We start from the raw sequence: 14,002 nt of genomic DNA, 5'->3' as shown, positions 1-14,002 counted from the left end.
TGCCAACCAGTTTCTCAGAACAGTGTGGGAGGCAATGAGGGCTTAGAAAGTGGTTTCGAGGAAATGTGGCCAAGGAAGAAGGCCTGAGGGGGGAAGGAAGGACTTGGCCAGAGATTCTGAGCATCCCCACCGGGCCCAGGACAGTCCCGGGCCAGCAGCCAGGTGGCGCCTGAAGCAAGCTCTGGGCAGGGGGCTGAGGAGCAGGTGGCACTGATTTTCAGTGTTCTCCTGCCAGCATGAGGGACACTCTGGATCTGTCTGTAGATTTTGTCTCCTTCTCTAGGAAGCCTCTAGGAACTAACCCCACCCCCAGCCCTTTGGCACTGCCAAAGCTAATCTCTGATGCCATCTGTGCTGGTGACAGAGCTTGTGTCCCCTCCCTTGACCCCTTTCCATCCATTCAGTAAACACACTCTGTGAACAACAGCAGATTGATCCCACCCCACTGCCCCCACACTGGCACTTCTGGTGTTGGTTCCATTGTGCGATTGGGCAGGGGGTGAGGTAAGAGGATAAGAATGGACAACTGCAGTCAGAGAGAAAGAGAGGGGAGGGAGGAAAGGAGAGAGGAATTCACAGAACAATGCCAATGAGATTTTGGTCACAGAACCTGCAACCCCTGCCCCAGATTCTATGGGGAGGCTGGGCCCCCAGGGACACCTGGAGGACCTTGGGCAGCCGTCTTAGCACTGTTAGCCATATTCCCTTGGCTTACTGTTTCCGGCCACCATTGTGACGAATGGCTCCCGTCTCCTGGGACTCACTCACCTTGGGCAGCTTCCCACCTCTAGCACACACCTGAGTCTTTGTTTTTGGCATTGAGGCTTCTCTGATTACAGGGAAGCCTTTTTCACTCACTTCAAGGGCAGCCCAGAAGCCCAGAAGGGTCACAGAGCTGAGCGGTGGTGGGTCAATGTCCAGCTCCTCTCTTCCAGGGCACAGGTCTGGAGGCCTTGGAGTTGAGCTCACACTCCTCTTATCTCCTACTAAGAGCACTTTGCAGTGTCTTGGGAAGATGAACAGAGAAGGGACCTGACTCCTTCCCGTCTCTCATTTCCTCCTTGGTGGTCCTGATGGCAGGGTTGACTTCATGAGGTTGTGTTTTCATGCTCTGCTGCTGTCTTGAAACCATAATAGTCTGAACCAGGGCCTCCACATTTTCAGTTTGTACAGCACACAAACTACATGGCTGGCCCTGCCCAGGGGTCTGATGCTCTGTAGTAATGAAAGTGAGTGAACCCTGTCCTCTGGCCAAGCTGAGCTTATTGTTTTTTCTGTCCTCTGAGCACAACAGAAAATGCAGGTTCAGTTGGAGCTTTCATGAGGGTCCTTGTGACGACTTGTGGGGACTGGCCTTAGGGGCCAGCTGGTCCACCCCCTCCCCCAGAGTTGGTTTTTCCCACTCAGCACCCCTGGCACAGGCTCGCCCAGCCTCTGTGAGTTCTTCTCACGACAAGAGAGCTCCTGTTTCATTGTGGACTCTCATCACATCTGCCCCAACTCTTGTGAAGTGTTCAGAGGCCCCAGCCTTTCACAAGGGTGATCTCCCTGGAGGCTCGCTGCCCTCTCCTCTTGTGGAGGGCATTCCCTAAGGAGTGGGAATTGAGGAAACCATCACAACTGCCAGCCTTACTCTCCCCACTCAGCCTTTGCTCTTCCTTCTAGTGTTGGTGGAAATCTCAGCTCATCTGGGAAATCTTTCAGCCCGTCCAAAGAGAAGAAATAGCCTAGCAGTGTGTTGCATGCCTGTAATTCCAGCTACTTGGGTGGCTGAGGCAGGAGGATCTCAAGTTGGAGACCAGTCTGGGCTGCTTAGTGAGACCCTGTCTCAAAGTAAAATTAAAAGGACTGGGAATGTAGTTCAGTGGGGAGGCTGCTTACCCAAGGCCCAGGGTTCAATTCCTAGTACTGAAAATTTTTTAAAAAAGGTGTGTGTATACAGGGTGGGGCAAAGGAAAACTCTTCATTCTTTGTATTAAATGATGTCCTTCCCAGGATGTAGGTAATATGTCTGTTTTTGAGGCGTGCTTTATTTGAGTAACAGTCCTAAAATTGTAAGAGCCAAAGCAGCCTTTTTATGCATTCATTTTAAATGCTTTAAAAGTATTAGACCTCAGTTTAAAGGTGACAGAATAAAGCAGGATCCCAGTTCCCTCTCCTATTACCCCAAGAAATAAACATAGGAATTCACAAACAAAAGCATAACAAGAACCTCCAATAACCAGAGTCACTAACATGGAGGACAGAGGGCAGAGGACACACTGTAAAGCGCCAATCAAGGAAAGGCAGAGAAGTTTCTAGAACCAAGTGACTTTTATGCCACCCCCAGACTGGAGGAAAGATGTTAACCGAGAATATCCTGAACCCTTCACCAATTCCCACCAATTCATAGAGCAGCCACGTGAGCAGATGGTGGGGGTGGGATGAGGAACTGGGACTTCAGGTTCCAGGACCTGAGCGGTGGGAAGGTTGTCCTTGGCTTGCTGTCTTCCAGGTGGGGTGCAAGGGTTTTTCCCGCTACCATCTGAGAGCCTTAGGTGTAAACCATGTGGGGTTAGGAGCTTAAACCCAGTGAGGGGGCTGTCTAGGCAAAATGAGCCTCATCATGTGAACTCACCAGTGCGCCCAGCAGCTACACTGAGATGTCTGGGTCTGAGCTTGGCTCCTCCCACTTGCTAGTTAGGCCTAGGGCTCTTCTGCTTCCGCAGCCTAGAGCAAACCCTCAGTGACTCAAAGCCTTTCACTTCCTTCCGGTCTGTGGTTCTCAGTCAGTACCTACCTCTGTTCTGCATCACTTCTGCCTTCCAGTCCTCCCCCAACAATAAATACTTTTCAAATAAGAGGTTCTTGTGTGTGCTAGAATGTCCCTGTGCCTCCAGTGGGTCTGTTGCTCCTGACCTTCCTATGTCAAGGCCTAATGGAGAGTAAATCAGAGTCTAAGCCTATGTACCTTGTGACCCACCAAGCCCTCTGGCCACTCAGACACAGCTCCATATATTTTTCCAGATTATTCCTACTCTCACACCAACACTCTGAAGCTCTGGATCCATGAGTGGTGGTTCACAGCAATCTCTCCACTGCACTATTGGCTTCCATAATCTGACTTCGCCTTGCATCAACTCTCCTAGAATCCCCACCTTCTGGTGTTGTTCTGTAGGTATTCTGTGATTGGTGGGCCGGGTGATGTGCTGAGCATCAGGCTGGGGAATCACAGGCCCTTAGATGATCTTCTTCCCACCACCCAGCTCACCTGCAGACCTAGCTCTGCCTCCGGTTCTTCTGTAGTCTACCATGATACCTTGACAACCATAAGCATTATTTGACTCTGATTTGATACTCCAGTTCCTAAGAAGTGAACACTGAGCACTTTCCACTGGAAGATAATATGCCAATTCTTGAAATATAAACTTTGGAGACTTATGCAACTAGAAAGGGAAAACAATTCAATATTACTTTCACCTTCCTGAAGTTTTAGGATGCTTTCAATGCAGTTTTATATTTAGGATCATATGAATTATGCATAGAGAACCATCAGCTGGTGTATAGCTCCCAAACACTAGAAATTATATTTCCCTTTCTTTTGATAATTAGTTCAAGGTCTTCACCACAGTGACATCATGTCTCAGAAGCAAAAATAGGTCCCTATTAAGACTATGTAATGTCTTCTGTCTAGCAGATCCTATTTCCTCTTTATGCTCTAGTCTTCTCACCTTCCTAATTGCTTCTCTGACCTCAGAGCTCGTTCTTGCTTCTGTCTGAGGGCCTTAGGTATATCAGATACAGTCTGAGTGTATACAGTTAGGAGCTTGGCTATGCTGATTGCATTTGTCTACCTTAGAAACTCAAAGGACCCAGAGTTTCTAAAAGCTTATGTGACATTAATAGCTTATGTGACAGGGATACAATTTTTTTTTTTTTTTGATGACCGCATTGACTTTATTTTTTTAATTGGTTAGGGATATAATTTTTATGCACAGAGTTTGGAGTTGAGGCACAACTGTGTATTAGAATAATTCACATTCCATTAAACTCAGTGGGGGTGGGATAAACAGCCTCTGAACAGAACACAGAGCAAAATGTACTGATGTTCTATGTGCCTCATGTACATTATCTCACTTAAGACTGAAAGGAGCTGTACCATTGCACACACCTGTAATACAAGCAACCTGGGAGGCTAAGGCAAGTTCAAGGCCAGCCTCACAACTTAAAGGAGGCCCTATGCAACTTAGCGAGACCCTGTCTCAAAATAAAAAATAAAAAGGACTGAGAATATGGTTCTGCTCTTCTGTGGGCTGTACTTGGACAAGACCTTGAACTTAATGGTGCCATGGTAGAACACTTGAGCATAAGATGCAATCATGACCTAGAATTTATTAACCCCTTCCAAGCTTATTCCTGGAAATCAGAAATAAAGGAACTATTATGAGATTGAAAACTCTATTCCCTTTTGTCTGACACGAAGGCATTCTTTTTATCTTGTACTACACCAGGCAAAGAAAAAAACAAAAAACAAACAAAAACAAAACCTATTTCACTTCCACATCCAAAAAGATAAAAATCATGATTCAGACTTTTTTTAAAAAAAAATGGCTAACTGTACAACTGCAACAACTGAGGGGAAACTATAAAAAAATATCCTTTAGGGTTTGGGGACTATTATGTTTACTTTTAAAATTGAGGAAGAGGAAATTAAAGAAGGTTTTACGTTCATCACCCCTTTAACAAGTGTTCTTAATCCTTGACATTTAACTGTTATTTACTAAAAACAGAAACCTGAACTGAGGCAAATCTGCTGTTTGGGGCAAACATTTGAGTGAGAATCAAATGCTGTTTCTAGAATGGCTTCACAATTCTATCAAGTAGCCATGCCACTTGATGCTACCAGCAATTGATCAAAATTGCACCAGAAGGATATCTGCCATTCCCAAACAAAAGGCGATTTCTAAAGTTTATTAATCCCAAAGGCCAATGAGTCATGCACCAGTCAGTGTCAAAATAATATAAAGATTACTCTCAAACAAAATCTCCTTTAGTTAGGTGTCCTTTGATTAATGTGACTTATATGAGTGATAGTACAACAGATTTAATCCTCTTAAAGTATTTGGAAACTCAACATTTTCATTTAATGCAAATTATGGGCAAACTGACCAGAGCACAAGAACTCTTCTAGACCTAACTGGCTTAGCTTTATTCAAAGCTAAGGAATGCTTTGCTGTGGTAGCCGATCTTCAAAGATGGCTCCCAATGAATCACGCCTCTGGGTATTTACATTCCTTTGTAGGCTCTCCCAAACTGAACCTGACTGACCCTGTGATCCTAGGAATGCAACAGTGAAAGTGTCACCATGCCAGTCTTGGCCCCATGCCCTAAGAAATCGGTAGTTTCTGCTTTTATGCTTTTGGGAGCTGCAAGCTATCAGTGCTCTTATTGTCTCACACGAAAGATATCAGAATTCAATATATCCAATACAGGCCCACATGCCCCATTTCTAATGCCATCCTTTGTCCTTACTAGAGTGTGTACAAATCAGGGAAGACAAAAAGTTCTATTGTGGCCTACACAATAATGTCTTGATTTAAAGGATCATTTGTGTCACCAATATTTTGAATTGTTCCTTTGTTGGGCAGCCTTGAGGGAAATGCTGAATGGCTGTGAGGTATGCCTTTCTCCTGTAAATGGGGGCAGTTACCTGAAATGGGAGGATTCTCACAGATGAGTAGGGTTCAGGAATGGCACTCTTAAAGCCGAGTTCACATGGAAGTTGATTTTCTTGACAATCATTTGTTCGAATATTCCTTGAAAATCTTTGTGTATGCATCTGCTTGTGAACAGCAGCCTCTGGCCTTCCCTTAGTCTCCTAACACTTGGGTTCCTCTTCCAGGTACTCCAAGCTCTTCTGATCTCTCCCCTTCTGATACCTAATTTCTTTTCCCTCGATTTTCCATCAGCTGAGTGTCAACCCAAAGAAAACTGCAGATTAAGAGTTCAAGGAGTTTTTTGCACAAAAAAATTAAAGCAATGAAGATGCAACCATTGATATTTTAGGCGCAGTATCTCAGCCCCATGTTTTATCAATGACACCGCTACAATCACAAGCATGGCTGAGTCCTCTCTTGCCCTCAGTAAGTAAGGAGTAGGAGCCTCTTCTCCAGCTCTAGTCTCATACCTCAAAGGCAAAAAGTAATCCAAGGGCAGGTCTGCACCCCCGCAATATGTGCCATGCTTTCTAGCAGAAAACAGTCTCATCTCTTCCTATGCACAGTGGTTTAATCAGACCTAATTAAGAGTATTTTTCTGATTATGAAAGGAGCCTGTCTCATTTCCAGTGGTCAGCCCATCCTCTTTCCATGTTCCATTCTTATTTCTGTTTCCATATGACAGAAACTGTAGAGATTTATTTTTTTCCCTCAAGTCTAAGCATTTAAGAACAATGTTACCAAATCCTGAGAGGTAAAAATTTATTGATTTCTATCATATCAGCATGTTATGATATGGTCACACCTGTTCACACAGCTGACTTCTTAGAGCCAAAAGAGGATTCTGTTTTTCCATTTAAAAATACACTTTTTTTTCAGCAGGAAGAAACATTTTAAAAACAAACATTTTCATATTAAGTGGGAATTACAAACAATCCCCCCACCCCACCCTTGCCCAACTCATGAGGAAAAGGGCTGGTCAGCGATAGATCTCTGGGTGCTTCAAATCTGCATTCTACCTCTGCCCCCAATCTGTTCTGTCTTCCACATAAAACACCTCTGGGGGAAAAGAAATTAGAACCTCACCAAAACAGTAGCCTAAATCCAGCCATAAAAAAGAGGTAGACTGAACTGTAATTATTGAACTTATTTGGTAGATTGTACAAAATATTTTAAATTTTTTAGTGGGATCAAACATATTCCACAAGAAATTAAACAACTGAGGTTTTACATGCTTAAAACAAAATGTTAGAGATGCTTATACCACATTTACTTAGCTTTGAGAAATGAGAGCAAAAAACCGACTTGAGAAATATACGCTTCCCCTGTACTTCGGGCAAAGTTTGCTTTTGTTAGATTCCTCAAAACCAAAAGCTCATGTGGTAGGTCTGATCTTACCATTCAGGCTTTTCCTACCATTCAAGCCCCTGCTAGGGTCACAGAAATTTTCTCAGAACAGTGAGCAAATTAACCAGAAGATTATTCAACATTAATAACTAAAACAAAATGAAACAAAAAGAACAGGGCAATGGTGTGCTGGTGACATCTCCGACTGGCTCCCAAGGACCAATCATTAAATTTCAAGGTTTTGCCAGCAGTTGTTAAATGACTGTTATTAAAATTATATAAACTTGTAATTAGTGCTGAAACTAAAAAGTGGTCTTGTATTAAGGGTAAGGAGGAGTTTAAGAGTAGATCACCTTGTAGGCTGAATGACAGCAAATTTCCTGGGAGATGAGTAAGTGGAGTAGGATGTAACGCCATAATTAAACTCATGTTGAAATGCAATTGTAGGTTGGCTAAAGTTTCAGAAAAAAGCAATTAGGAATCTTGTGAAAATCAACTGGCTATGTGGAGTTTATATGGTGTTTTATTTTATTTTTGTTATTTGTGTCATACATCCTTGCTATCAGAAAAATTAGTAACAAATTTGTGTACACTTGCATATATAATTTTTTCTGAGACAGTGGACTGTTAAACACTTATTGGCACACCACTTAACCAGGAGAATGAAGAGGAGGGGTCAGATCCTCTGACCCAGAGCAGGAGGTGCAGCATTTTCTCATTGGGTGTTTCAGCCTGCTCTCAGCACGCTACTGCAGGGTGGGCTTTAAGCACAGGCCTAAGGTGTTAATGCTCAAACAGCTCCAGTATGACACAGACACACCATTCCCACTGCTAAGAATTAAAGCACTGTACTTGGAAAAAAAATCAACTTTATTTTCTCTAGGTTAAAAAAAAATAGAACCAGCTATTAATTTTTGCTGAGAAAAATGCTTCTTTTGGTGTTCATGTCTAAATTTCTGAAAAGGCGATCTGGTTATTAAAATCATCCCGAATGCATTCATAAACCAGATCCATGTGTGACCAGCCCTTTACAAAAATAATTACAGTTGCCACAGCCTTTACATTCATTCTTATCACACATTACAACATGCAAATACACAAGAAAGGTCAAACAAGCTGAAGTAAACATTACGGCATCAAGAAAATGAAAATCCATCTGTATAAAATAAATACAACTTTGTAATAGCTAAAGAAAATGAAAGCAATTAATAAAAATAATGGCAGTTTAAAGTATAACTGTCTCATTACCCAATTATAAAATAAGTTACTGTAAAATGCATAGACTCCCTACATGTAAAGAATTTGTGCATCACAGTCATGTCCAACAGTTTTACACAATAAAAATAAAGCCATCCAAAATGTGTGCATACTTTGCAATTAGAATACATTTAACATTTTTTTTTTTGCTCTTTAAACTGTTTTAAAAATATTAAATGTAAAAATCTCAGATGGACATTTTACAGAAAAACTCATATTTAATCTTCCATATGGCTACAGTCACCTTCCCCCAACAGATCAGCACCCTCAGCGTTTTCCCAGGGCCCAGTTCCTACTTGTTGGGGACTGGTGCAAAATGATTACAACAAAGCACCAAGCAATGACTGCTCCAGAGTACACCGGCTCTTCGGCGATACAGAATTTTCCAACTTAGGTATTTTGGTCCCAAACATCTTAGTCTCTACCCCTCATAAAATGAACTAGTATACCTGCTGCCCTGTGCTCCTTTTGACTTTGCCTGACAAATTAACAGATGTAAATCTCATAGCTCTGCAGGGCAAAAAAAGAAAAAAAATTATATATATATATATTAATTTTAAACAAACCATTTTTATCCATCCTTTGTGGACCAGAGCTGAACACACTCAATGGTAACTCTGGAGTGAAGTCCTATGTAGTGACTTCGAAAAAAGAACAAAGAAAACAGTTAACTCTTCCTATTCAGTAGTGCAAATAAAATATTTCCTTTTTAAATATTAAAAGAATACAAGAAGACTACCCATGATTAAAGACTACATTCTATGATTATAACCAGGACCAACTAGTTCAGAAGAGTCTTCAGAGAAGTGATTGTCAAACACTACTAAGACAAATCCACAAGTGAGCAACATGAGCAAAGATGAACGCCATTCTCAGCATCAGTCGATGGCAGCAACTCTAGAATGATGTTATGAGGCTCACATGGGTGATGTAAGACTTCATTTTGATAAAAAGGCTGAGAACAAAATTGGTACAACATATAGTTGATATTCAGGGATGCCTTTTCCAGCCCAGGGATTTATTCAGGCTTTGGAATTTTTTCTTCCTGACAGCTGTCTGTCTTTCTGTGTTATTTCACTACTTATTAATAGTCCTAAAAACACAGTCAAGAGAAGCTAATAAATAATTCAAATCATTTTTTTAATTAGCAAGCATCCCTAGAAGGAAGAAAAAGTTTGATGAAGAGCAAAACTTCAAACTCCTTCAGGAATCATATCTTTGGCTTCCCTATGACTTATAACTGGATCAAGTATCCAATAATTAATTAATTATCCAGTAGTCTTTAGTTCCTTTACTGTGAAAAATTAAGGATTGGTTGAATACCAAAAACTATTTAATCATACGACAGATCTGAACTCAGCTATCTTTAAAAAAAATTTTTGTTTAAATTCTCAACCAACTAGTTTGCTCACCCAAAACATCATTTTCTACTCTGTAATTTTTCTTTACCCTCTATTGCTTATAAGTTCACTTATCATAAGTGTATATTTCAACACCGATAATTGTTTCTGAAGTTAAGAGTGACTAGCTGGCTTGATCACTTTTGCAGTCACTGAACCTGGTTGTGGCCAAGCAGATGTTCCATCACTGTTTCTTGGTGATACCAGGATCCCAACAGTGAGCTCTCAACTCTGGCTGCTGTGGGAATCTAGGCAGTTCAGCTGAGATCAAGAAGTGCTGAGATTCTAAGGAACCACTGGTATAACACTGGCATAATTTTATTTCCCCTTGACAAAATGTATAACCTCCTCTTTTAAAAAGAAAGTACAAATAGGAATTTTTATTCAGTTCTGTATAGTGGCATATTGTTGCTTCCCCAGACTGCCATAAAAGAATACTGATTCTCTCTTTACTCCTAGTACAGCAGGTGAACTCCAGTTACTAACAAGGAAAGCACTATCAAGACTCTCAAACAAATACATTTTGCAATGGAAGAGAGAGAACATGTTAGAAAGAATCAAAGAGGGGCAGGGCAGATCAAATACACATCTATTTTACAACTCATGGATCAATTTTCAAAAATTAACTCAGACATCTACAGAGACTGTGGAAATGACACTGCACTTGAAAAATAAAGCATCTTACAGGGAAGTTTAATGTGTACAGTATATTTAACAGTGTCATGTTCCTTTGGAGCACAGCAATGTCAAAAGTGGCTCTAGGCCACATTTATGTATACATTTTTTTAAAAAATAGGAGAACTGTCCACTCTACCACGTGGCTTACTTTGCAAAGAGGGAAAGGTCTACTACCTAGGACTGTGCATAAGTATATTAAAGAGTGAGCAACCTTTCCCCAGATGGCTAATGTCTCAAATGAACAATTTCATTTCGTCTTGTAATTAAGTAATGTTTGCTGGATCTCAAACAGAAACATCATTGAGCTTCTCTTTGGCTTCCTATCATCACTGACACCTTGCAAGCGAGACTGGTCTCAGTTATTTACTGTCACTGTAGAACACATAAATGAAATGCTTCAGTTTCAAAAAAATTGCATTTTATAACAATTATTACCAAACCAAACATATCAAAACTGTCTTCTGCATTTTAATAGTATAATGTAATATTCAATGAGGTATTTCAGTTAATGCATCCTTCTCTTTCACATATGCTAAGTTATCCTAAAGATGAAGCTGCTGTGGGCTTTTATTTGGCATTGCTCTATCTTTCCCATACAACAGTGGGAAAATTCACATCTTTTTTTGGTTTACTGGAAAACAGAAAACATTAGCCTTTGTTTATTTATTTATTTTTTTATAGCCTACTTCTCAGAATTGTTATTTGTGTGACTAGTGACAACAGGGGAGTCTACAGTGCTCATATCACAGAAAACTACCACTGACTTATTAGATCTTAATCTTACAATCCTAAGCCGAAAAACATTCTCAATTTCAACACCGATGCAGTGCCAGCATTTTTTGAGAAGAGTCTGGTTCTCCTGTGAGGTAAATTACATAAACATACCGGCAAAAAAAAAAGTTTTCTAAAAATAACAGAAACTTGATGTTACCCTCTTCAAAAGCAATTGGAAGAGACTGGGGAGCCTTTTGTGCAGGTCTCTCTCCTGGTTACACTCACCCTGAGAGGGGCAGCTCCTTGATACAATGCTAGAACACACTGCTGTTTGTACAGGTTTGGAAGGAAGCCACTTGAGAACCAGTCAGCAGTATAAGCCAATGTCTGGCTCTGGCTCTTATTTTCCTAAAAAACTAGTCTATTTTCCCTTAAACTGATCATTTAAATGTTTTACATTAATTTGTTCAACCATCCCCAAATGCATTTAGTGCTACTATGTCAAAAGGGGTGCAGGGAACCTCTAGCTACAAATAGGGTCACCCCATCAGGGAGGTGCCCAAAGCAGGATGGTGCTGGAGAGCAGCTGTGGGCAAATTCGAAGACACAGGAAAGCCCCCTGGGAAGCCCACTCACTGATGAGGCTTACTTTTATCTTCAGGCTATGTTACTACCCATTGCTATATTGGCATCTGATAAAAGTGCATTTTGTAAAATACAATTATCAATCTATGATATGCCTTCTACACAAAAAGAGAAACTGGGTGATGCCCCCACCCCACCCTACCCTGGTGGAAAGGAAAGCACTAGTGCATGTAAACATGGTGCTGAACTGAGTTAGCCTTCTTAAGATCAGAGCCTATGTCAGGAGATGTTCAGGGGACACTGGTTCTCCTCCACAGAGAATATCACACTGTATCTGGTCAAGTGCTGAGGACTGAAGTTTGTTACTTCAAGCAACAGGGAAACCACTCTTTGGGAGGTGCCCCCAGCTCCCTCATGGCTAGTAGTATCACAGCCCAAATGGGTGGAGATGGGGGCGTTGTGGTACACTGATCTAATAGGGACTGCTAGCTAGGAGAGATGAACACAAATTTTGAGCTTGAACTAAATGACCAAGTAGATCTTGTGGCAACAGTTTCTTTCAGATAGTCTTCTAGGATGATTTTATGATTTCCTCTTCTCCAATTGTGATGTTTGCTTATATGTGGTCGAGTTTATCTCTTTAAAACATGAAAAGTTCTTAAAATATATTAGCAGGTCATTATATTACTGATTCTCATTTTAATAGTTTTAAAATATCCCAAAGGGGGATAAATATTAATTCATCCACTGAATTTCCTTTGCTTCTTTTATATATTCTGATTTGCACATGTAAAATAATGTACACTCATGAAAGTCTGAACTCCTATGGTGACCTTGACAAGTCCAAGTCAATTCCTAAAATAGGCAATGGTAAAAATACTCAATGATGCTGTACCACATACAGGCTGACAACACTGCAAAAGAGTATATAAGAAATAACCACGTGTTGCTGAGGTTCATCTCCCTGGAAACAGCTTCCTTCTGACCCTTGAGAGGTGGAAAGGCTCCTGAAAGACAAGACAGAAACATTAATTTGTTTACTGTAATACTGTAATGGCAAGTCTCCTGTAATAAAAGTTGAATATTAATTTAATTTGAAAGCCTTCTGTAACTTTCCATTGCTCCTGAAAAGATATCTCATTTGAAATACAATTTCCAAGCTATTCAGTCCTTTCCTCATCCTAGCCTTTGCCTTTACCCTCCTCCTCAGTGAATGGCTGGTTCATCAGCATCCTTCCCACTTCAGAAAAAAATGCCACCCCTGGCCCTTGTCACTCTCTCCTCCAGGTTTATTTCCTTCCTAGAATTTTCCACAATCTGTAATGGTCTCATCTATCCTATCTACAGACTTACTTGTCTGTCCTCCATAGGAGAAAAATCTGCATGAGAGCAGGTACTCTGGTAGCCTTTTTCCCTGTATCCCTAGACATTTCCACAGTGGTTGGGACATAGGATCTGTGAAATTGATACCAAATAATTTCTGAAACAATATAATTTTATCCTAATCCCTTTATTTGAAAATAACATGCTTTTTGGCCACAAAAAAGTGGTTATACAACACTAATAATATTTTTAAAAGGCAGAATTTATGAAATATGTCTTAATAATAAAAAGAAAAAATACAAAGCAAACAGATACCTTTAAATTCTTTTCTGGAAAGCCAGAGAGTTGCAGAGCCATTTTACCTAAGTTCATCTTTAACTCTCTTCAGCATTCAAACAATCTCTGTCCTTGCTAATAATCTCCCAGTGTAAACTGATTCAAGAGGGGGTTTGCTGCTCACAAGCAATTTACAGAGTGTACTTTTAAGTTTTAAGGTCTAATATGCAAATAGTTTTCTTAAAAAGAGGCTTCTACTATTGTTGCTACAATTTAGGTCAAATATATGAAGGTAAGAAATTGAGGTTGAGAAAGGTTAGTCTCTATCATCCATACCTTCTCAGTCTTCTGTTAAACTAAAACACCAAGGCCATTCTCAGATCAAGGACAACTTTCTGTAAACCTTTTTTTCCCTATTAAGGTGCTAGAAAATAGGCCCACAACGTAACAATTCATGAAAGCATTTTGGTAGTACCAGGGCTGGGATGGGTGTTGTTCTAATAGTAATTTCCTTCTTTCCTAACTTCCTTTCTTTTTCCTTCTCCTTCCCTCCTCATATTTTCTCTCTCTCTCTCTCTCTCTTTTTTTTTTTTCTTGCGGTGCTGGGAATTGAACCCAGGGCTTTGTGCTTGCAAGGTAAGCACTCTACCAACAGAGCTACAGCCCCAGCCCCTGTACTATAGTTTTTTTTTTTTAGGGTGCAGAGAATATTTACAAGGGACCTTA

At 40.7% G+C, this 14,002-nt stretch overlaps 1 protein-coding gene across 3 annotated transcripts in view; it reads right to left on the bottom strand.

The window, feature by feature from the left end:
* Window positions 1–6,441: 6,441 nt before the first annotated feature.
* LPGAT1 (lysophosphatidylglycerol acyltransferase 1) overlaps window positions 6,442–14,002 on the bottom strand; it is a 115,392-nt gene continuing 107,831 nt past the window's right edge. For all 3 annotated transcript variants that reach the window (XM_079107615.1, XM_079107616.1, XM_079107617.1), the window contains exon 8: window positions 6,442–12,684. In XM_079107615.1, the coding sequence (XP_078963741.1) occupies window positions 12,533–12,684 (152 nt within the window). In that variant the 3' untranslated portion in view covers window positions 6,442–12,532. The remainder of the gene's footprint in view (window positions 12,685–14,002) is intronic.

The sequence above is a fragment of the Sciurus vulgaris genome (genome assembly GCF_902686455.1).
Source record: "Sciurus vulgaris genome assembly, chromosome: 12".
NCBI lineage: Eukaryota > Metazoa > Chordata > Mammalia > Rodentia > Sciuridae > Sciurus > Sciurus vulgaris.
Note: the sequence above shows the minus strand (reverse complement) of the source record. Positions and strands in the feature narration are given on the sequence as shown.